Source organism: Hyperolius riggenbachi, chromosome 7 (assembly GCF_040937935.1).
Source record: "Hyperolius riggenbachi isolate aHypRig1 chromosome 7, aHypRig1.pri, whole genome shotgun sequence".
Classification (NCBI taxonomy): domain Eukaryota; kingdom Metazoa; phylum Chordata; class Amphibia; order Anura; family Hyperoliidae; genus Hyperolius; species Hyperolius riggenbachi.
In genome coordinates, this window is record NC_090652.1 from 262,961,368 (window position 1) to 262,984,463 (window position 23,096).

Sequence of the window (23,096 nt, forward strand, 5' to 3'; positions counted from 1 at the left end):
AGCAGTGCTGAACTAGTTAGCATTAGTCTTGCTGTGTTATTTTGTTTTAATTTAGGTTTAGACATTCTTCTGCTCCTGTTCTTTCCTAGCATGTTCTGCTGTGTATCTTCTTGTTTTGGCACAATGTAATATTATCAATGTTGTTGTTAATGTTTCAGACCAAACACTGAGCATGCCTGGGTTTTTGCAAAGTGGAATGCAGTACAAGCAATTGGAGTGATGTCTTTTGGTAAGTATCCGTTTTAAAACGTTAAAGCTCAGCTAAACCTTAAACAGAACAAGACAAATTCTAGCAGCAATCAGGATGATAAATTATTATAAACAGAGCATAGAAACAAAGTGGCAGAGAGAAGAGCTTCTTATTGAGTCAAATGTTCTTGGAACAACGGTACAGTCTGCTTACTGTCCTCTCTAGGTTCAGCTGCTGTTTTGGTCATCAGCTGTTACCATGTGATAACCAGGAAGATGTCAGCCTACATTTCCCTGCACTACTGTATTATAGTAAAAGAGAAACAATGTGAGAGATGTTAGTGTGGATGGTTATGGCCTGATTGATCACAAACAATTAGTATTATAGTAAAACCTGAGAACAAGTTTAAGCACTAAGGACTAGCAAGAACCTAATCTATGTAATATATATATTATACTAAAGGTGGCCTTATATATCCAGTGGCGTAGCTAAGGAGCTGAGGGCCCCGATGCAAGTTTTACATTGGGGCCCCCCAGGCACTGTATACATAACAATTGATATGGCGCACCAAAACCTGCCAAGGACAACCACAGTGTCAGAGGTGCAAGAAGGGGACAGGGAACAGTTTGTTAATGATTACCACTATTCAAAGCATCTGTAGAAGTGATTATTATGAGCACAGGACCAATAGAGAGCTAATACTGTATTTGAGGGAGGGCCCTTCGGGCCTCTCTGGCCCAAGGGCCCCAATGTGGTCGATACCTCTGCACCCCCTATTGCTACGTCCCTGAATATATCAGGTTACTTGGTGGCTGATTGGCCATCCGATTCGATTATTGTAATTGAATTGGATGAAAATTGGAGCTGCCAAGAGCATGCCCGATCAATGGTGGGACCAATTTTGGTCGCATGTATCAATCGAACATGCTGCAAGATGTAGGCTGACTTACTGGATCGGGTGCACGGCGGCAACAGCGTGCGATATTGGGGTGAGCGTCAACCGCAATGGGACCCCGACTCTGTTCTCCCTATTGTAAAATGGATTAAACCCCCAATCCCCCTCCCCCCTCCCCGTGGCTGATGCAGTGGACTTTACCTGTCCGTCGCAGGACCTGGGCTTCGAACGGATACACGCGCCCCATGTGGTTGCTGGTGTACTTTTACACTTAATCAGTTTCTTTTAGCTATAACTGAAAGGACAACTGATTTTCAAAGTAATGCCCATATTTTCCTATGGCACAGTTCCCACTATACGCGTTTTCACTGAAATCTTTTTACAATGCATTGTTATGGAGGGAAAAAAACGCAACACATTAAAGAGGAACTCCAGTGAAAATAATGTAATAAAAAAAGTGTTTCATTTTTACAATAATTATGTATAAATTATTTAGTCAGTGTTTGCCCATTGCAAAATATTTTAAATCCCTGATTTACGTTCTGACATGTATTACATGGTGACATTTTTACTGTTGGCAAGTGATGTAGCTGCTGCTTGCTGTTTTGGCAGTTGGAAACAGCTGTAAACAGCTATTTCCCACAATGCAACAGGGTTCACAGACAGGAAACTGCCAAGAGTACGTACTCAGAATTTCTTTGTGGGAGGGGTTTCACCACAATTTCAGCCATACAGCGCCCCCTGATGGTCTGTTTGAGAAAAGGAATAGATTTCTCATGTAAAAGGGGGTATCAGCTACTGATTGGGATAAAGTTCAATTCTTGGTCGGAGTTTCTCTTTAAGCGTAAAAGGGCCCTTAGTGTTTTAAATAGTGGAAGGCATTCTCTATCATCAAAAATGAGGCCAGAAGAGGGAAAGGTTTATCACCTGCTCTAATTAGATGAAAGGACATTGCCCAGATCTCAATTTGGAGAGTGTTGTTAATCATATTTAGCTTTTTATTTATTTATTATCTTTTGGCAAACGAATAATGATAAAAAAAAAAGTGTGATCATCATTTTAGATTTTTGAGTATTTTTTGAGGAATTTTTGATATTTTTTTCTACATCTGTTATGCTGTATAAATAACCTGTGATCTGTCCATAGTATTTATGTGCCACCACGCCTGTTTCCTGATTTATGGCTCCTTGGAGAGAGCGACAGTGAGCAGCTGGTCTCGTATCACACACGTATCGATGATTATCTCCCTGATCATCAGCCTCCAGTACTCCATCTTTGGATACGTGTCTTTTACAGGATTCACCCAAGGTAATACACTTACAGTTATTTATTCACAGGCAAATAATTGTTTCTTCTTAATAAATGTGTGTTTACTTACCTTTGTTAAATTATAGCGAATGTTGGAAATGACAAGCATTAATGCATAACAAGGGGGAAACGTTTTTTGTTTTTTTTTGCCAATGGTCTTATCCCCTAATCTTCTGGCCTCTCTTTTATCTGTGGACTCTGTATTGTTATTGCTGTCCAACTAATAATATTAATTGTAACTGCTGTATTGTCATGGCATCGTGAAGCTGAAATCCCAATGTCAAGCAGCAGCTAAAGCAATTACAATTCTGGGATGCATAAGATAGGAGATAAAATCACAGAATGCTAGTATACTAATCCCTCTGTATAAATCACTTGTAAGACATATGGGATACAGTTTTGGGCACCACACTATAGGAAGGACATTGACATTCTAGAACAGTGGTCCTCAAACTAAGGCCCGCGGGCCGAATGCGGCCCCCCTAGGCTTTTTCACTGGCCCCCAAACACAATGTATAACTTATAGATGCCGCCCACTGAACCTTTAAATATCGGGGGCCCACATATAGAATAGCAGTGCTGGCAGTCACCACCCATCCACATACTGTAGAAGCCAGTGAGCAGTCATTCGCTGGCTTCCAGTAAAATGGCTTGTAAGTACTGTTACATGCAGGGAAAGGGTGGAGGGGGGGGCGTGTTACATGGAAGGAAGGGGGGGGGGTTATGTAATCCCATTATGCTAAAATCAGGTCAGACCATGGTGAGAGTGTCTTCCACCTTTTCCAGCTGTGCATAATACACATAATACTGGCTGCATGGCCTATCACCATAATTTACCCCCAAGGACAAAAATAAAACGCAGAAGATTTGAATGGAATAAAATGGCCAAGCAGCCCTTAAAATAACAAATCAAACAGATAATAACAACAGAAATGAATACTGCTGACCTGATTGAGACTAACATAACAGCAAGGTACTCAGCCTTGGCCCCCAGCTGCCAACACCGACACAGAGACAACTGAGACCTGAACACACGCGGTCCTACCAGACGAAAATGTAAACCATCAGAGGAAGCCACACCAAAGGTCCCCAACATTTCACTGTTCTCCAACCTCCAAAGGCACTCCCTAAAGGTCACCCCACTGCGATGACAAAAACCATCATCAACGCAGGCAAACCAAAACACCATGTGAACACTGGGGCAACCAATGTGCCCAAGCAGTTCCAAACGACTGAAAATTAGGGGATGGGTGGGAGTTCTTCCCTCAGTGAGAACTCTTGCACAATGCTCCTCCTCTTTCTGCCTAACCTCACGCCACTTTCTACACAAGATCCACCCTTAACCAATCCAAACTTCCCAAAATACAAATCTGCGCTCCTAGCATAAACTAATGACCTCAGCTATTCCCAGGATAAACAGGGATGCCTGGCACCCAGGGCCGGTTCTAGACTTTTTGCTGCCTGAGGCAGACTTGTAAAGATGCACCCCCCCCCTTCCCCCCCAACACCACCACCATTTGGAATGATCACACAGCAACCAACAATTGCTTTATTCATTCTGCTTTATTTAATGTTCTCAGTCAGCAAGGGAGCATATGCAACAACTTGAGACATGGCATGCGGCAGCTCAACACAATATCACACTAGCTGGCTGTGAGTCTGTGACAAACAAACTGCTCACCCTCAGCCAGTTGGTCATTCCCCATTCCTCTCCAGTCAGGACAGCAGTGCCAGCTCCTCCCTTCTGCTGTGCAAGTCAAATGAAACACTGCTGATCTCCTCCCTCTCCCCTCCTCACTAACTGTCAGACTCCTCACACAGCACAACAAGCTGCTATTCCCCACTGATCACCTTGCTCACTCTCCTCTCAATTCTCCTCCTACTCTGGCTGCATGCTGTTAGTGTAAACACAGTACAAAAATGTTGCCCATGTAATCTCTGCGCCTGATGCAAATGTTTCACCTTGCTTCATGAGAGAACCAGCCCTGCTGGCACTTCTGGGTGTCAAAGCCCCATTATGCTGGCCTTACTTTATCCCTTCAGGCTCTCCATGCCAGTTCTTTCTTTTTTGAGTGTGTACAGCACAGCTATATTAGGAGAAATGCCACACTGAACTGCAGGTTCATCTGCGAAGCAGGGAAAGTTGGATAACCAGCCAAGTAACTCAGCTCAGTAAGCATACTCCAGTGGCCATAGTAACATGCTGAGTACACAGCGCTCAGTCTTTGCATAGCACAAGGTCATGCTGTGTGTTTGCTGACTGTGCTTGTTCTGTGCCATGCAAATATCCCAGGAATATTACTGCATGAAAGGTTTAGCAGATGCAGCTCTATAAAGGTTATTTAATGGAGGCACACCTGAGACCTGAGCCAGCCCAAGGCAAATGCAAACAGTTGCTGTGGGACACATGGCATCAGAGCCGGACTGAGGCAGAGGCTGGAGAGGCTCCAGCCTCAGGGCGCAGTGTAAGAGGGGGGCGCACAATTCATTCAGCTGTCATTCTTAATTGTGTTTGAAGCAGAAAGAAATAAGAAAATGGGATACATAGCAGTGACTGCAAGCCAGATAACTAGATATTAAGGTGTTGGGGAGGTTGTGGGCCCTGTGGCCCTCTTAGTGTAATAGCAATCCGTGTGTGACAGCTGAGGTGGGAGGGATGGAGGGGCACACTTTGGTGTCTCAGCCTTGGGTGCTGGAGGACCATGTCCCAGCTCTGCATGGCATAGCAGCATCCAACTGTGTTCATTGTTCTATCAAAGTTTTTCTGGGGGGACCTATGATTTGTAGTTAAGCCGCTGTACCCCGCTGCATCTTCCAAGAAGGTCTACATGATCTGCTTCTTAATGCAGAAAGTTGCACTGCAATAGCATAGCTCCTAACTGTCCCTCTTTTGGAGGGACAGTCCCTTTTTGGAAGCCCTGTCCCTTTGTCCCTCTTTCAGGACTTTGTCCCTCGTTATATATGTAAATATATACATTTCTCTACTAAAAATGTGTTTGACTTTAAACTTTATTCCTATCCTTTAAATTGGTATATTACTAATTTTAAAATGTTAATATGAAGGAAAATGAACCAGGGTAAAAAGGAACAGTGTGGTTTGAATTATAAAATAACTTATGAAATCTTTAGGGTATGCATAACTAGGGGTGTGGCAGGGGCATGATTAGGGGTGTGGCAGGGGCGTGGCTTAAGTGTCCCTCTTTATCATCTCAAAAAATTGGGAAATATGTAATAGTCAGTGTATAGGATGTTCAGAGTGCATCCGGTGCAATGCGTTCAAACCGATAGCAGTATCCCAATGCATCACAGTGCATGCAGCGCATTACCGCATAAAATGTGCGTGGCATTGAGGCATCAATTTCATTGCCTGCATGCTTTCCTGTTTGCAATGCAAAGCTCACATAATGGGCTTGATTCACTAAACCGTGATAGCTCAAATATCACACCTTATCAAAGATATCACACTTTATCAAAGTTAACACGCCTTATCAGAGTAGCATAACGAGCACTACGAACCCGCAGGGGCTCAGGGCAGGACGAGTGCCATTGCCAATTAGCAGGCATAAGTTCGTAACGCTTGTTATGCTACTCTGATAAGGCGTGTTAACTTTGATAAGGTGTGATATCTTTGATAAGGTGTAATATCTTTTCATAAGGTGTGATCTTTGATAAGGTTTGATATTTGAGTTATCACGGTTTAGTGAATCTAGCCCATTTGTACAGTGTGGCTTTTTTTGTTGTTGTTCCGTTGCGTTCCTCTTTTACAGAGAACTTTGGGTTGAAAAAAGACATACGTCCATTGAGTTCAACCAGAACTTCCAGCAGCTTCCCCTACATGTATTATAGAAAGGTAAGGGGAGCGGTTTTAATTGGAAGGGCTGCTGTTAAAAGTAACAGCTAGGTCATACATGTCATACTCTGGCCCGCGACCAAATCTGGCCTTCAAAGCCATCAAATTTGCAACACACCCCCCCCCCCCCAAGTGGTTTCCCCTTTTTGCATTATGTTTGGCCCACTCTAGACCACCTGGGAAGCTATAATGAAGGTGAAGCCCTATATCACCAGGGAAGCCATATGGGAGAGAGAGGGGGAGAGCACTAGAAACCAGGAACTGTATACGGGAGTAGAGATAGCTCGAACCTCCGATTTTTGGTTCGCAAACCTCGAATGCGAACTTCCGCAAAAGTTCAATTTTCGTGAACTTTCGCGAACCGCAATAGACTTCAATGGGGAGGCGAACTTTGAAAACTACAAACATCTATGCTGGCCACAAAAGTGATGGAAAAGATGTTTCAAGGGGTCGGTCTAACACCTGGAGGGCGGCATGGCGGAGTGGGATACATGCCAAAAGTCCCGGGGAAAAATCTGGATTTGACGAGCACCAGCATTTTAAGGGCAGAAATCACATTGCATGCTAAATTGGAGGCCTAAAGTGCTTTAAAATATCTTGCATGTGTATACATAAATCAGGGAGTGTAATTAGTGTACTGCTTCACACTGACACACCCCAAAAAAAAATTCAGGAATCCGCCTGGAGTCCTGGACCCTGTTGGTGGTGGTGGAGAAGGCAGTCAAGCGGCCTGCAGGCAGAGATGCTGTGTGGGGACTGACTTAGTCTTGGGGCAGGCAGACATGGCGTGCAGGCAGAGATGCTGTGTGTGGGGACTGACTTAGTCTTCGGGCAGGCCTGACCGTGCTTTGCAGACCACGTGATCAGATGGACCCTTGACCCAATGCTGTGTGCCAGAGATGACACCACTTGCCTGTACAGTTTGGGTATCAGCTTTTTTGAGAAATAATTGCGGCCTGGTATCTTCCACTGCGGTGTGTGGCTTTGCTTTTGTGTGCTGCTTTTCCTCAGGTGGTCATCCCATTGCATTGTAGTTATCCCTACACGGGTCTTGGTCTTTCCACGGCTCAATTTTTAGTGGCAGAGAGCACAGATGGCATTGCTCTCATCTGAGGCAGACACACAAAAAATTTCCACACCGCTGAGCCCCGGGGTGATGGCACTTTGGTGGTGGCGGCCGACTGAGTGCTAAGTGGCAAAAAATTCAAAAAAGGTCCGCACACTCCAGTGTGGTTCAATCCACGTTTATTCCATACAGCGTGACATTATGCCATACAGCACCAACGAGTCATTTCGGGGCCACGGAAGGTCTCCTTTGTCAAGGTAACAAGCAGAATGGTAACAAATGACTCATTGGTGCTAAATGGCATAATGTCGCGCTGTATGAAATAAATGTGGATTAAACCACATTGGAATGTGCGGACCTTTTTTGAATTTTTTGACATTGTATAGTTTCGGTCCTGCACCCCCACTAATGGTGTGCGACTCTTTGTATGCATATGAGTGTTAAGTGGGGTGCCAGAATCAGAGCAGGAGGAGGAAGATATGTCACGGTTCTGTGCGGAAGTTGAGGAAAATGAGGTGTTCTGTGTTAAATAGTCAACTACGTCCTGACAATCTTGGGGGTTGATGGCACACACCTTCTGAACACTGTACTTTGGTCCAGGGCCACACAAAATCACGACAGCTCGACCTCGAACAGACCTGCCGGGTGGACTGCCTCTGCCTGTTTTGCCCATATTGGGGGGGGGATGAAGTGAAAGGTATGCACTGACTTGACTAATACAATGTGCAGTCACACAGGTGCAGTGAACAAGTATGCAGTGATTGGTATTACAATTGTCAGCTGTCTCACACACACACAGGTACCGTGAACAGGTGCAGTGACTGGTAAATAACACTGTGTGCGCTCAAGTAGGTAGGTGCACTGAACAGGTAGGTATGCAGTGATTGGTATTACAAATGTTCAGCTGTCACACACACAGGTACTGTGAACAGGTGCAGTGATTGGTAAATAACACTGCATGTGCTCACGTAGGTAGGTGCACTGAACAGGTAGGTATGCAGTGATTGGTATTACAAATGTGCAGCTGTCACTCACACAGGTACCGTGAACAGGTGCAGTGACTGGTGGTATATAACACTGCGTGCGCTCACGCCTGGCAGTGGCACAGCAGGAATTACCAAGGGGCCAAGGGCCAGCTGCGACTGACTGACAGGGCTGTATATGCAACACAAGTGTCTGTGGAACACACGCAAACACACACACACAAAAAATAGATCACAAGAACAACATTAGTTCTCAAAAGAGCTGTTGCTTTTTAGCAATAAGTATGAGCAAGGAGCAAGCTAACAAGCCTAACTAGAGCCTAACTAAGATTTCCCTATGTCTACAGCAGGTTCTCTCCCTTCTCTAATTACTGCAGCCACACGAGTGAGTGAAAAGGCTGACGCTGCCTGCCTTTTATAGGGGGGGCGCTCCAGGAGGGAGTGTAGCCTGATTGGCTACCCTGTGTCTGCTGTCTGTGAAGTAGAGGGTCAAAGTTGACCTTAATGATGTAGTATAGGGGGCGGGTTGAACTTGCATATAGTTCGCGGTTCACCGCGAACGCGAGCCACCGAAGTTCGCGGGAATCGGTTTGCGTTCGAACCATTCGGGCCATCTCTAAAGAGGGTGGTCACTAGACACCAGGGAACTGTATTGGGCAGGGAGGGGTGCAACTAGACTTCAAGGGACTGTATAGTAGAGGGATGGCCACTAAACACCAGGGAACAGTATAGGGGAGAGAGGACCACTAAACACCAAGGAACTGTATAACAGAGAGAGGAGGCATTAGACACCAGGGAGCTGTATAGGGGATGGAGGACCACTAGCCACTAGGGAACTGTATAGGGGAGGGGGGGGGCAATAGAAACCAGGAAACTTTATAAGGGAGGGAGATGGCTAATAGACATAGAGGTTGACCCACGACTTGGTCCCAATTTTTCAATATCGGACCACTTTGTATTTTGAATTTGACAGCCTTGGGCTAGGTGATAGCACACTGGAGGATGGGGACAGTTGCTGTAGATTTCACAGACATGCTGAGGGAAAAGAGACCTGGAAAGTAAAGAAAAAAAGGGAATTACTGGGAGTAGCCCTCCTGGGAAGGTAAGTATATGCTTTTCTCCCTACAGGATAATTCCTCTTGAAGTCAGAGTGATAGTTAAGCTGATGTTTCACATGCATATCTGAAAATCTTTCCGAGAATGGTTAGGATGTCCAGCGGATCTTCCAGAGCCCCTTGAAACTGGCCCGCTGTTTAATTGTGAGTGACACACTATCCCTTCAGAGTCACTTTATTCCCAGTGTTGAAAAATATTGTCTCTTTTCATGGAAAGCATCAGAATAATCTCTCCTCTTTTCCACGGAAACTTCTATCGTATTTTTGCTGATCTGACATTTCCACTGTGAATTTGCTGTGCAAGAAGGACACTGAGATCATCGGTATAAACATTGCTGTGGCTTTCCATTTTAATTTTCAACTCTTTAGTCTAAATGAGTGGAAAATGACTTGGGAAGGTAGTCATAAGCAGAACTGCTCTTAAAGTGGACTTCAACTCTTGCACAGGACAGAAAGAAAACATAGAGAAATGCAACTGTATGTATTTAGAGAGCTTAGCCTGTCTAATTCCCATTCATCTGTAGCTAATCACAAGTGTAAATTGATCTCTCAGCTGTACAGAGATGGATTAAGATGTAACGGGGCCCTAGGCAAGGTAGGGCCCCCTTGTGGTCCTTTTGGTAAGCTGAAGTGGCGAGAGGTCAGAGAAGGTAGCAGGTGGGCCCCTTGGCACCCACTAGGCCCCAGGCACCTGCCTAGGTTGCCTGGTGTATGATCCTGCTCTGCAGCTGTGTCAGCACAGCTATTTGGTCGTCAAAGGGGACTCCGATCCACCCCACAGCGCTGCCTGGCACTGATTGGCCAGGCAGCGCACGGGGTCTGGGGAGGAGCGGCTGCGGCGCGGCGGATCTGCGGCTATTGGCGGCGATCGCATTGCACACGCAGCTAGCAAAGGGCTAGCTGCGTGTAGCAAAAAAAAAGTTATGCAAATCGGCCCAGCGGGGCCTGAGTGGTGCCTTCCGGCGGCATAGCCCGAGCTCAGCTCGGGCTTACCCCAGGAAGGTTAAACAAGGTGTGTATGAGGATCTGCAGATATCATAGGCTATGAATGCATTTTGCAGGAACAGATCTTTGGCAGGAACAGATCTTTTGCAGACACTGATCTTTTGAATGTGTACAGCATCTGTGTGTGCAGCATCTTGCAAAGATTTCTGTCTGATGGGGAGTTCAGCTCCATAGAATAGACTGTGTAGGTATGGCTCTCATACTACATGGAAGGGGGTAAAATTGGTCTGTGATCTTTCATTTTCCAAAGACTATGGTCTGATGTGTGTATGAGCCTTAAAGCGGACCCAAACCAAACATTTTTTTAATTAAAAATATTTAGTTGCACCACTCTGACACATACAAAGCTAAATAAACACTCCTTCAAACCTGTGTTCATTTCAGTGCATGCTTTTCACCCTTTCCTTTTCATAACTTGGGTTATACTGGGGGCAGCCATTAGCAATTCCTCCATTGCCAGGCACCATCTACTCCACCAGTTTGCCGGAAAAATCCCGGCAATTTGAAAGGAAGGCAGGGGTTCCTCCAATAAATGTCAAATATTTTATATTTGTCATCATGCAGCTGAAACAAGGCTGCTATTTATTATTACAATTTAGAAAATAGATTTTATTTCTGAAATCTTGTATTTTTAATTTGGGTCCACTTTAAGCATCACTGGGAGGACAGGGTTACATTCAATATACAGCAATAAATAGATATAAGAAGTGTTTCTGATGCTGAAACCAGGAAAAAGATGGTAAAAGTGGGTATCCTGAATAATTGACTGCATTCTGCTATATACTGTATGTCACTACAGTGCCTCTACCAGAATAGCACACATTGTTAAATTGTAGGTTTTGTATGGTACTTTGATATTATTCATATAAACATGACAATATAATGGTGTTTATTAATAACTCTCTACAGGAGATCTATTTGAAAACTACTGTAAGGATGATAATCTGGCTACTGTCGGAAGATTTTGCTTTGCAATAACAATCATACTGACCTACCCTATGGAGTGTTTTGTGGCCAGAGAGGTGAGTTTACATACAGTATTTATGACACATTATTAATAATTTTTATTTATAGAACACTAACATCTTCCATAGCGCTGTACATAGTACTAAACAAATATTGGGGAGCACAGATACATGAGAAGTTCAAAACTGTATAATCAGGACATTCAGAAATATAAATACATACTGTACATAATTGATGTGCTGATTGAGGCATCACCAATACTGGTACATGTTCATTGGATAACTTAGTGCAGAATAAAGGGACCCTAAACTGAGAAGGATGTGGATTTTTCCTTTTAAAATAATACCAGTTGCCTGACTCTCCTGCTGAAGTCAGACTGAATTAGGTGCATGCTGGTTTCAGGTCTGTGATTCAGCCACTACTGCAGCCAAAGAGATCAGCAGGACTGCCAAGCAACTGGTATTCTCCAAAAGGAAATATCCATATCCCTCTCAGTTAAGGTTCCCTTAAACACTTGGAGGAGGACCCTGCTCTTGCGAGCTTATAATCTAGAGAGTAGTGGGGTGGAGACACAGGAGTTAGAGGATGAGGCAGGGAGCCTCCAATGCTACACTCATCAAATTAAAGGCTGATCTGAAAAGGTGTGTTTTGAAAGTACATTTGAAGGTTTCCAGGATTGGAGCATGATGGACAGGCCGTGGGAGAGAGTTCCAAAGGAAATATGATGCTCGTGAGAAGTCCTGGATGTGGTTGTGAAAGGAAGTGACCAAGCTACAGGACAAGAGGGTCTCCTGGAAGGAGAAATGATTTTGGTTGGGAAGCAGAATGTGGGATGCAAATATGTGAGCACTCGGGGGTGCTTTGGAGTGCTGAAGCACCAACTAAAATTGTCCAAGCACCCTGTTAGCAGAGATGGGCCGAACGGTTCGCCGGCGAACGGTTCCACGCGAACTTCAGTGGTTCGCGTTCGCGTCCTGCTGGCGAACCTTTGCGGAAGTTCGGTTCGCCCCATAATGCACCTTGAGGGTCAACTTTGACCCTCTACATTACAGTCAGCAGGCCCAGTGTAGCCAATTAGGCTACACTAGCCCCTGGAGCCCCACCCCCCCTTATATAAGGCAGGCAGCGGCGGCCATCACTCGTGTGCTGCCTGCGTTAGTGAGAGTAGGGCGAGCTGCTGCAGACTGTCTCTCAGGGAAAGATTAGTTAGGCTTAACTTGTTCCTGGCTGGCTGCATACCTGTTCTGTGAACCCACCACTGCATACCTGTACTGTGAACCCACCACTGCATACCTGTTCAGTGAACCTGCCACTGCATACCTGTGCTGTGAACCCACCACTGCATACCTGTTCTGTGAACCCACCACTGCATACCTGTGCTGTGAACCCATCACTGCATACCTGTTCAGTGAACCTGCCACTGCATACCTGTGCTGTGAACCCATCACTGCATACCTGTTCAGTGAACCTGCCACTGCATACCTGTGCTGTGAACCCACCACTGCATACCTGTTCTGTGAACCCACCACTGCATACCTGTTCTGTGAACCCACCACTGCATACCTGTTCTGTGAACCCACCACTGCATACCTGTTGTGTTCAGTGAACCCGCCACTGCATACCTGTTGTGTTCAGTGAACCTGCCACTGCATACCTGTTCTGTGAACCCGCCACTGTATACCTGTTCTGTTCAGTGAACCCGCCACTGTATACCTGTTCAGTGAACCCGCCACTGCATACCTGTTGTGTTCAGTGAACCCGCCACTGTATACCTGTACTGTTCAGTGAACCCGCCACTGCATACCTGTTCAGTGAACCCGCCACTGCATACCTGTTGTGTTCAGTGAACCCGCCACTGCATACCTGTTGTGTTCAGTGAACCCGCCACTGCATACCTGTTGTGTTCAGTGAACCTGCCACTGTATACCTGTACTGTTCAGTGAACCCGCCACTGCATACCTGTTCTGTTCAGTGAACCTGCCACTGTATACCTGTACTGTTCAGTGAACCCGCCACTGCATACCTGTTGTGTTCAGTGAACCCACCATTGCTGAATTTTTTAGGCCGCTGTTAGCTGTAATAATTTTTAATGGTGCGTGTACATGACTGCCTAATTTTTTTGGCTGCACTGCGGGCAGCTGCAACAACAAAAGAAAAGGCATGTACATGCGCCCATTCCCCTTCATGATCATTACCTTGCCGTGGTGAAGGGGCTTGCGTATCACAATGAAGCAATGACCGGCGCCTAGATGAGTGTCTCGGGGGGCACACAAAAGATAATAAGGTCGTTGCTTCATTGTGGTCAGACCAAATTTGATCAGCTGGACAGTCACTGTTCTGTCATTCAGCTACATCAGCCAGGCGACCATATGGGCTGTAAAGCCACCAAAACCTGCACTCTCGCCATGGTGCGCACCAGTCCAGCACGGCCATCACTACACAAACAGCTGTTTGCGGTGCGTTACACGGTGAGTTTGGTGTGTCAGTGTGAAGCAGTACCTTAATTACACTACCTGATTGATGTATACACATGCAAGATGTTTTAAAGCACTTTAGGCCTGTCATTTAGCATTCAATGTGATTTCTGCCCTTAAAACGCTGCTTTGCGTCAAATCCAGATTTTTCCCCGGGACTTTGGCATGTATCCCACTCCGCCATGCCCCCCTCCAGGTGTTAGACCCCTTGAAACATCTTTTCCATCAGTTTTGTGGCCAGCATAATTATTTTTTTTTCAAAGTTCGCATCCCCATTGAAGTCTATTGCGGTTCGCGAACTTTAACGCGAACCGAACGTTACGCGAAAGTTCGCGAACCCGGTTTGCGAACCTAAAATCGGAGGTTCGGCACATCTCTACCTGTTAGCACCCCCTAAAAAAACAGGTGCTGATTTGTAATTTTTTTTAGCTTTTCTGCTTAAATGTATGTTGCTGCTTTAAATTTTTGCCCATCCCCACTGGCAGTGAGTCTGGCACTCACTCAATGCTCAGCCCGCTCCTCCCCGAGTCCCCAGGCTCTGGTTTCCTTGCTGCTGGTGAGACGCGTCATTGAATATCTATTCTCTTGATTGCGGTCAAACATTCCTCATGGTCCATAGTTGATGTTTGTATACAGTGTGCCTCTGAGGAAGCGGCTTTTTGCTGTGAAACACGTATCATGCAGTCTTTTATGTGATTTGGAATCCTGAAATTGTGTCCATACGCTTTGTCCGTAACTCTGAGATATTTTGATTGAAGAATGAACAGAGAATTTGTTCATATAAAACTTTGTGCAGATTTATCTAGCCATATGATTGGTTTCTGCTTTTAGGGTCTAAATGCTTGTAAAAAAAATTATCTGGCATTGTATTACTACCTGTATTGTGTTGTGTATCTTATTGCTTTTTTATTTCCTGTATTGTTGTATCTATTGTCTATTACCTGTATTGTGCTGTCGGTCACCCCTGTTATCATTGTCTGTATGCCTGTGTATTGTACAGCGCTGCGTAATATGTTGACGCTATATAAATCAAATAAATAATAATAATAACGGAACAGCACAATTTTTGCCATAGTGTCCCTTTAAGCAACCACCAAGTCAAATTCCTTGTAAGTGCAAACTTTTTTGGCTAAATTAAATGTTTCTGATTTTGACTTAGTCTTTTTGATTAGGACACAGAGTTTATAATCATAGTATAGCTGTAATTAATCAGTTGCATTACTCCACACTGAGCAGTAGATGGTGCTGCTGTTCCAAATCTTCCGATAGCCCCCAATGCAATTATTGACACAATGACTATTTCTGTTCTCTGCAGGTGATTTCCAATGTCTTCTTTGGCGGAAACCTTTCCACTGTCCTTCATTTCACAGTGACCTTGTTAGTTGTGTCTTTCACCACAGTTATATCTTTACTGTCCGACTGCCTGGGAATGGTGCTGGAGCTTAATGTAAGTGGATTAAAACAAGTTAAAGAGACTCTGTAACAAAATGTTCAGCCTTATTTCTTCTATCCTATAAGTTCCTATACCTGTTCTAATGTGGCCTGGATTACTGCAGCCTTTTCTAGTTGCACTGTCTATGTAATATATTGAATCTTCTTTTCTTTGTCAATCTTTGTCGACCCAGGGAGGAATGCACTGTCTCTGCTGTGATAGGGAAAAGTTATGCACACCCCCTGCATGCCCCTCCAGGCAATGTGTTTGTGCTTTGTTTATTTCTCACAGACAGGTCTCTGCTCTCAGTTTCAGCTTGTGATGCAGTTTGTGAGGCTGAAGGTGGAGAAAGCTGCTGCCCGTCACATGCTGATAAATATATATATATATATATATATATATATTTATATATATATATATATATATATATACACACAGTGGGTTGCAAAAGTATTCGGCCCCCTCGAACTTTTCCACATTTGTCACATTACTGCCACAAACATGCATCAATTTTATTGGAATTCCACGTGAAAGACTAATACAAAGTGGTGTACATGTGAGAAGTGGAACGAAAATCATACATAATTCCAAACATTTTTTTACAAATAAATAACTGCAAAGTGGTGTGTGCATAATTATTCGGCCCCTTTGATCTGAGTGCAGTCAGTTGCCTATAGACATTGCCTGATGAATGCTAATGACTAAATAGAGTGCACCTGTGTGTAATCTAATGTCAGTGCAAATACAGCTGCTCTGTGAGGGCCTCAGAGAGGTTGTCTAAGAGAATATTGGGAGCAACAACACTGAAGTCCAAAGAACACACAAGACAGGTCAGGGATCAAGTTATTGAGAAATTTAAAGCAGGCTTAGGCTACAAAAAAGATTTTCAAAGCCTTGAACATCCCAAGGAGCACTGTTCAAGCGATCATTCAGAAATGGAAGGAGTATGGCACAACTGTAAACCTACCAAGACAAGGCCATCCACCTAAACTCACAGGCCAAACAAGGAGAGCTCTGATCAGAAATGCAGTCAAGAGGCCCATGGTGACCCTGGACAAGCTGCAGAGATCTACAGCTCAGGTGGGAGATTCTGTCCATAGGACAACTATTAGTCATGCACTGTACAAAGTTGGCCTTTATGAAATAGTGGCAAGAAGAAAGCCATTGTTAACAGAAAAGCATAAGAAGTCCCGTTTGCAGTTTGCCACAAGCCATGTGGGGGACACAGCAAACATGTGGAAGAAGGTGCTCTGGTCAGATGAGACCAAAATGGAACTTTTTGGGCAAAATGCTATGTGTGGCAGAAAACTAACACTGCACATCACTTTGAACACACCATCCCCACTGTCAAATATGGTGGTGGCAGCATCATGCTGGGGGGGGGGGGGGGGGGGGCATCTCTTCAGCAGGGACAGGGAAGCTGGTCAGAGTTGATGGGAAGATGGATCACTGGCGAACTGAGGGGGCTATTCCGGGTGTCTGGAACCTCCCCCCTGCACTGAGCTGTGTATTCAGCCAGGGAAGCCCGCATAATATAAACAACCTCATTCTCCCTCCCTTCTTACTTCTGGTGCTTCCCTCCAGCTAATAGAATGAGAGAGGCAGCCCAGCTTCCCTCACAAGAAGATGCAGCCTGCAGTGAGAGAATGTTGATTATGGAGTCCTGGACTCTCCACAGCACAGAAGTGTCAGACATGATGAAATTAGAGTGCAGGCAAGCTGGTAAATATGCACAGCATGATGCAGAGCTTGCCTGGACTCAGGGTCCGTGGGCAAACATCTGTCTGGTCTCTCCCCATTGTTATAATGACTGCATGTGTGGGTAAGGTGTTTAACAAGCTGAAAAGTTTTTGACAGTCCCTATACTCCAGGAGGGCTTCTTTCTGACTTGTGTGAGAGACTGACAGGGACAGGAGTCCGATTACAGGCAAGTAGCCTGTCTGATGTGGGACTGCAATACAGATAAGTTCTCTGCTCCATCTCAGGCTATTCTCAATTTCTCCACTCCTCTCTCTGGGCGAGTGCACGCCAAAATGACAATAGCAATCGCTAGCAATTTGTGAGTGTGATTTTGTGAAGTGATTTTCAGAGCGATTTTTGAATGAATTGCTCAAAAACATGCTACATGCAGTATACCTGCGATTTTGAAAAAATCACAACGCTGCTTTGGGAACACCCACATATGGTAACATTAGTCAAGCGCTTTTCAAATCACTGTTGATTTGAAAAACGCTCAGAAGCACTCTTGGTGTGCACCAGCCTCCTTCATTCACCTTTGTTTCCCTCTTCCCCTAGAGCTGGCTGTGTGTTCTTGTCATACAGGAAAGCTAAATAAAAGTGCAATCCTGGTGAGGCAAAATATTATTATTTAGTATTTATATAGCGCCGCCATCTTCCGCAGATGCATATATCCCTGCATCATATGGGTATCGCTTGCGCTATGTGACACTATGTAGCATATTCCACTGAATTGTCCAAACTAAGTCTATCTCCTGTTCCTCTCTTGGGGAGTTGTTCCAGCGCTGTACCCCTTTCACATTTGCTGCTACCAGAAGCCCTCAGAAACACTCGTGTCCTTGAGTACTTCCAAAGATAGGCAGCTCCGTAATATGCCAGCGCACTTTTGTGTATGGGCAGTATGGAGCCACCTGTATTCGGAAGCACTCGGGGACATAAGTGCTTCCGGACCTTTCAGGAACCCCCCCCCCCTTAAAAATCCTGCGTTTGCCCCTGTGGATGAAGCCAAATACAGGGCAAACTTGGAAGAAAACCTCTTGGAGGCTGCAAAAGACTTGAGACTGGGGCGGAGGTTCACTTTCCAGCAGGACAATGACCCTAAACATAAAGTCAGGGCAACAATGGAATGGTTTAAAACAAAACATATATATGTGTTATAATGGCCCTGTCAAAGTCCAGATCTAAATCCAATCGAGAATCTGTGGCAAGATCTGAAAACTGCTGTTCACAAACGCTGTCCATCTAATCTGACTGAGCTGGAGCTGTTTTGCAAGGAAGAATGGGCAAGGATTTCAGTCTCTAGATGTGCAAAGCTGGTAGAGACATACTCTAAAAGACTGGCAGCTGTAATTGCAGCAAAAGGTGGTTCTACAAAGTATTGACTCAGGGGGGGCCGAATAATTACGCACACCCCACTATGCAGTTATTTATTTGTAAAAAATGTTTGGAATGATGTATGATTTTCGTTCCACTTCTCATGTGTACACCACTTTGTGTTGGTCTTTCACGTGGAATTCCAATAAAATTGATTCATGTTTGTGGCAGTAATGTGACAAAATGTGGAAAAACTTCAAGGGGGCCGAATACTTTTGCAACCCACTGTATATATATGTATATATATATATATATATATATATATATATATATATATATATATATATATATATATATATATATATATATACAGTATATATATACATACAAACATCACTTCCTGGTTAGCGCCCATGTGTTTTGTTTGTATACACTGCCTAAAACTGGCGATTAAACGACTGGATCGTGGCGAGGAGCGGCGGAAATGGCAAAGAGGGATCCAGGAGTTCACAGTGACTCGATTTGTATGTTTTTTTATTGTACAAATCGGACAGTACAGATTCTCTTTAATGCTTTGAGTTAACTGAACTAGTATGGCCTAATTTACTAAGGCATTTCCATTGATCCCCAAGGATCCCTAGTGGACTGTGGTGTAGGGATTACCATAGCAGCCCTAGCGGTTGCTATGGGGCCTGTAGCCCTGAGGGGCCCTATGTGAGTGATAAAGGTGTTAGAAGTGGGCCTAATGGAGTCCCCTATCAGGCCTCATGAGATGCAGTATTGGGATACAAAGGTTCGCAAAAAGCCACTAGCCAGCTGACGTCAGGTCAGAGGTCATGCTGGGATTATAAGATAAACATTTTCTGTGCCAAACCCAGGCCACATTGAACTACCATCTCTAGTTAGGATTTGCCACCCTCTTCTGGGTCATATCAGATCACAGTGGGTTCTGCTTCGAGGTACACAAATTAGTGGTTGTGTAATTGCAGTGGCATCATCATCCAGCTGTGCCCTGAACATTTTTTGTTCTGCCATGGTCTGCAAAAAAAACACATTTTCTACAATAACGGCAATAAGGTAGCAGGAAAAAAGGGCCCCGGCTGAGGGTGGACGAAAAGGGCACCACCCTAAACTCTAATCCAATTATCATTAATATGGTGAAAAAAGGGCGCCGCGTTTAATATCGTTAGCAACATTAGAACATTACAGTTTTTGAAGTATGTTATTATTTTATAATCTTGCAACGTTATAGTTTTTGTCATATTATTTTGTTTGTATGTACAGATTTTATGTTATCAAAGATATTATCGTTTCTATGTGTAAAAGGGTGTTTCTGCAGAGTGGGTGGTTAGTGTTAGGCACCATCAGGGGGGGTGGTGGTTAGGCACCACCAGGGGGGGTGGTAAGGGTTAGGCACCACCAGGGGGGATGGTTAGGGTTAGGCACCACCAGGGGGTGTTCAGGGTTAGGCAACACCTGGAGGGATGGTTACAGTGCTGGGCCGAAATTACGCATGAGCGTAATTACGCATCGTAATTCAATGTAAATTTACGCGTAAGCGTTACGCGTAACTTACGGTCTTACGCGTAATTATTTACGCGTAAGACTGTAAGTGGTATCGTAATTACACTGTCTACCGTAATTGCTAGGCATGCGTAATTTTACGAACACTTACGCGTAATTTTACGCGTAATTACTAACGTAAAATCTCCCATTTTCTAAGAGTAGCCAATCAGTCAACATCCTAAGCAACCAATAGTATCTTCTCCCGCCCTTCAGTATAAGCATACGTTTTGACGCATACGAATGATATGTACGCAATAACTGTCACATTGATGGCTATTGCGTACATATCGTCCGCATGCGTCCAAAAATACGCATTAATGGTCATTACGGCACTACGCGTAACATCGTAGTGTAAGCGCCTTCATTACGGTATCCTTACGCGTAATTGCGTAAGTTTACGCGTAATTACAGTGATGTACCGTAGATAATTTCCTACGCCGTAACCGTAATTGCGTAATGCGTAATAGCGTAAAATTACGCGTAATGATCCGTAAGCGTAGATTTTTCCATTACGAGCAGCACTGGATGGTTAGGGTTAGGCACCACCAGAGGGTGTTCAGGGTTAGGCACCACCAGGGAAGTGGTTAGTTTTAGGCACCAACAGGGAAGGGTTCTGTGTGAGAATAGGGTTGGGTTAAGCTGTATTGTTGAATTGCGTAACTATTTTTAACGTTAATATATTTTCGTTATTATTTCCCGTCTGTTTTTACAACGGTATTTATTGTTAACCAAGTTTGACAATCGTTATCAGATTTCGTTATCCACCGGCACCATTTCGTTATCCAGCCGGGCTCTTTTTTTCACGGCGCCCTTTTTTCATGCACGCAATTAATAGGGTAAGGATAGGATAAGACATGCCTGACTAAATCAAAATCATGGGGGAAGGGGAAGGGAGAGAGAGTAATTTTGCCACTAGAGTTTATATCACTTAGCTCCAGCATCACAGCAGAGACTTTTCGCCCATATGGTGTATGTGTGAGAATGTGGTTGTATGAACGATTTATCGTTAGACCTAAAAATGACTATTAAGAACCTCACTGCGCTATGGAGCAGTTGTATGGTTAATCTTCAGTCCATTCAGAAAGGACCAAAGCTTTCCCTGCATCATGCAACTGTCATCCCTCCCAACCGTCCCTATTTGGCCGGGACTGTCCTGGATTAGGAGGTAGCCCAACTTTTGTGGGGTTTATGCAGAGTATGTGCGAGCGGAAGCAGTTCATCTCTCACTTGTGTCTCTCACAGTGTGTCCAGCAATGTGCATCCTCCTGCCCAGTGGCGTAGCTAAGAAGCTGTGGGCTTCAGTGCAAGTTTAGCATTGCCCCCCCCCCCCCCCCCCCAAGCATGCTATAGATAACAATTTATACAACACACCAAAGCCAATCAAGGACAACCACAGTGTCAGAGGTGCAATACGGGGATGGAAAACTGTGTGTTAATGATCACTACTGTTGAAATCAACTAGGGCCCCCCTAGTCCAAGGCCCCCTGATGCGGTTGCTACCTCTACACACCCCTATTGCTACGCCACTGCTCCTGCCACTGCTCACCTCTCCCTCTAGTGCTCAATATCTCCATCTCCTCATGTCACATGTAATCATGCAACGCAGGAGGAGAAGCCAACACATGAGGGAGAGGTGATCGGTGGCAGGAGGTCGTACATGATGGACTCTGGTGGAGCAGGTGAGAGATACACTGCTTCCGCTCGCACATACTCTGCATTATATGCTGGAGGGGCACAGGATGAGGGCCACCAGACCACCAGGGATGTTTTTATTGGGGAGTGAGGGGGGAAACCGCCGGCTCCAAAAGTTGGGAGATATGCAATTGGCAGCTAAAAACAAAATCACTTCTGGGATCTCAGGATCAGATGATGCAGAGTATGAAAGGTAAGCTATGAAAGGATCACCTAGGACTAGTAGAAGAATTTGGAGAAAAAAAAATGAGCTTAGGTCTGTAACTAGGACTAGTAAAACAATTTTTGCAGATTGTGTTTTATAATTCTGTGTGTGTGTTTCTAAGTAAATATTGAATTGAGGGTGCCGCCATGCTGCTCACTTTGCAAATCCTACTGGGTTTTTGAACAAGGCATCCTAACACTGTGTTCGCCTGGAAGCACCCTCTGTATCGCTGACATTTTAATCAAGCTGACTTTATTTTCTTTGCAGGGAGTTCTCAGCGCGACGCCTCTTGTCTTCATCATTCCCACAGCCTGCCATTTGAAGTTGTCCTCGGATCGCTGGCACCACCCCAATAATTTCATGTCTTGCTTTATTTTGCTACTAGGAGTAATAATAATGCCTGTAGGCTTCATCATGGCCGTCTTTTATCCTCAAGAATGTAGTCATGGCGATGACATGTTTTACTGCCTTACAAATTCTACACCTCTTAGTACTCTGTCATCCTATTCTTACCAAAATAATTCCTCAGGAATAAAGTAAGAATAGTTGTCTGGTAAACAAGAGTCTTCTTTGTGGAAGAACTTTCACTCACACTCATCAGTCACTGCATCAGGTGTCTGTTTATGTGCACAGGGGTGTACAATCAGCGGCCCAGCCTCCTCCCCCCCCAGCAAAACTATAGTGACACTCCACGCAGGGAGTGTATTTTCCAAGTCCATGCTGCATCTGGGCTCCTCCTCCTCCCAGGCGCCGCTCACTCTATGCTGCCACCCTGAGGCTCCACCTCCTAATCACATGACATGCTGCATGGACCTCAGGATGTAAGCATACAGGGCTTGGATGCCAGGAAGAGGTAGAGTCCCGATACAGCCTCTTGCTCTTACTCTGCACAAGAAGGGGGGGGGGGGGGGGGAGTGGGCCCCTGTAGCCCCCACCCTCCTTCTTGCTGGAGTAGTGGGGCTATAATTACACCTGAATAGCAAAGTTAGTAAACAGTACAACTAATGAGGAAAACTCTCAAACCAATTTTGCTGATTAGTCTACATTTTTCAAATTTGAAAACCTTTTGTGTAGCTCTGCTTGCCTGTAGCTGTGACATTCTCCATGAGGACATAAGATCTTCAGTGCTTGGCATGTTTCCTGTTAACAGGCAGAGGTCTTTCAGCTCCTCACAACCTACTTTCTGTGACTTCAAGGTGTAATTATAGGTTAGCAACCCCTGCAACAGCAAGGGGGGACCCAGAGCTCTAGGGGACCCCACACTACTAACTCCCCTCCCTCTGACACAAGATCCATTC

General features: G+C 44.8%; 1 protein-coding gene across 1 annotated transcript in view; it reads left to right on the forward strand.

The window, feature by feature from the left end:
• SLC38A11 (solute carrier family 38 member 11) overlaps window positions 1-22,338 on the forward strand; it is an 87,390-nt gene extending 65,052 nt beyond the window's left edge. Inside the window, exons 9-13 of the mRNA XM_068247386.1 lie at window positions 159-229; window positions 2,232-2,393; window positions 11,322-11,434; window positions 15,168-15,299; window positions 22,066-22,338. Of these exons, the coding sequence (XP_068103487.1) occupies window positions 159-229; window positions 2,232-2,393; window positions 11,322-11,434; window positions 15,168-15,299; window positions 22,066-22,338 (751 nt within the window). The remainder of the gene's footprint in view (window positions 1-158; window positions 230-2,231; window positions 2,394-11,321; window positions 11,435-15,167; window positions 15,300-22,065) is intronic.
• Window positions 22,339-23,096: the final 758 nt, after the last annotated feature.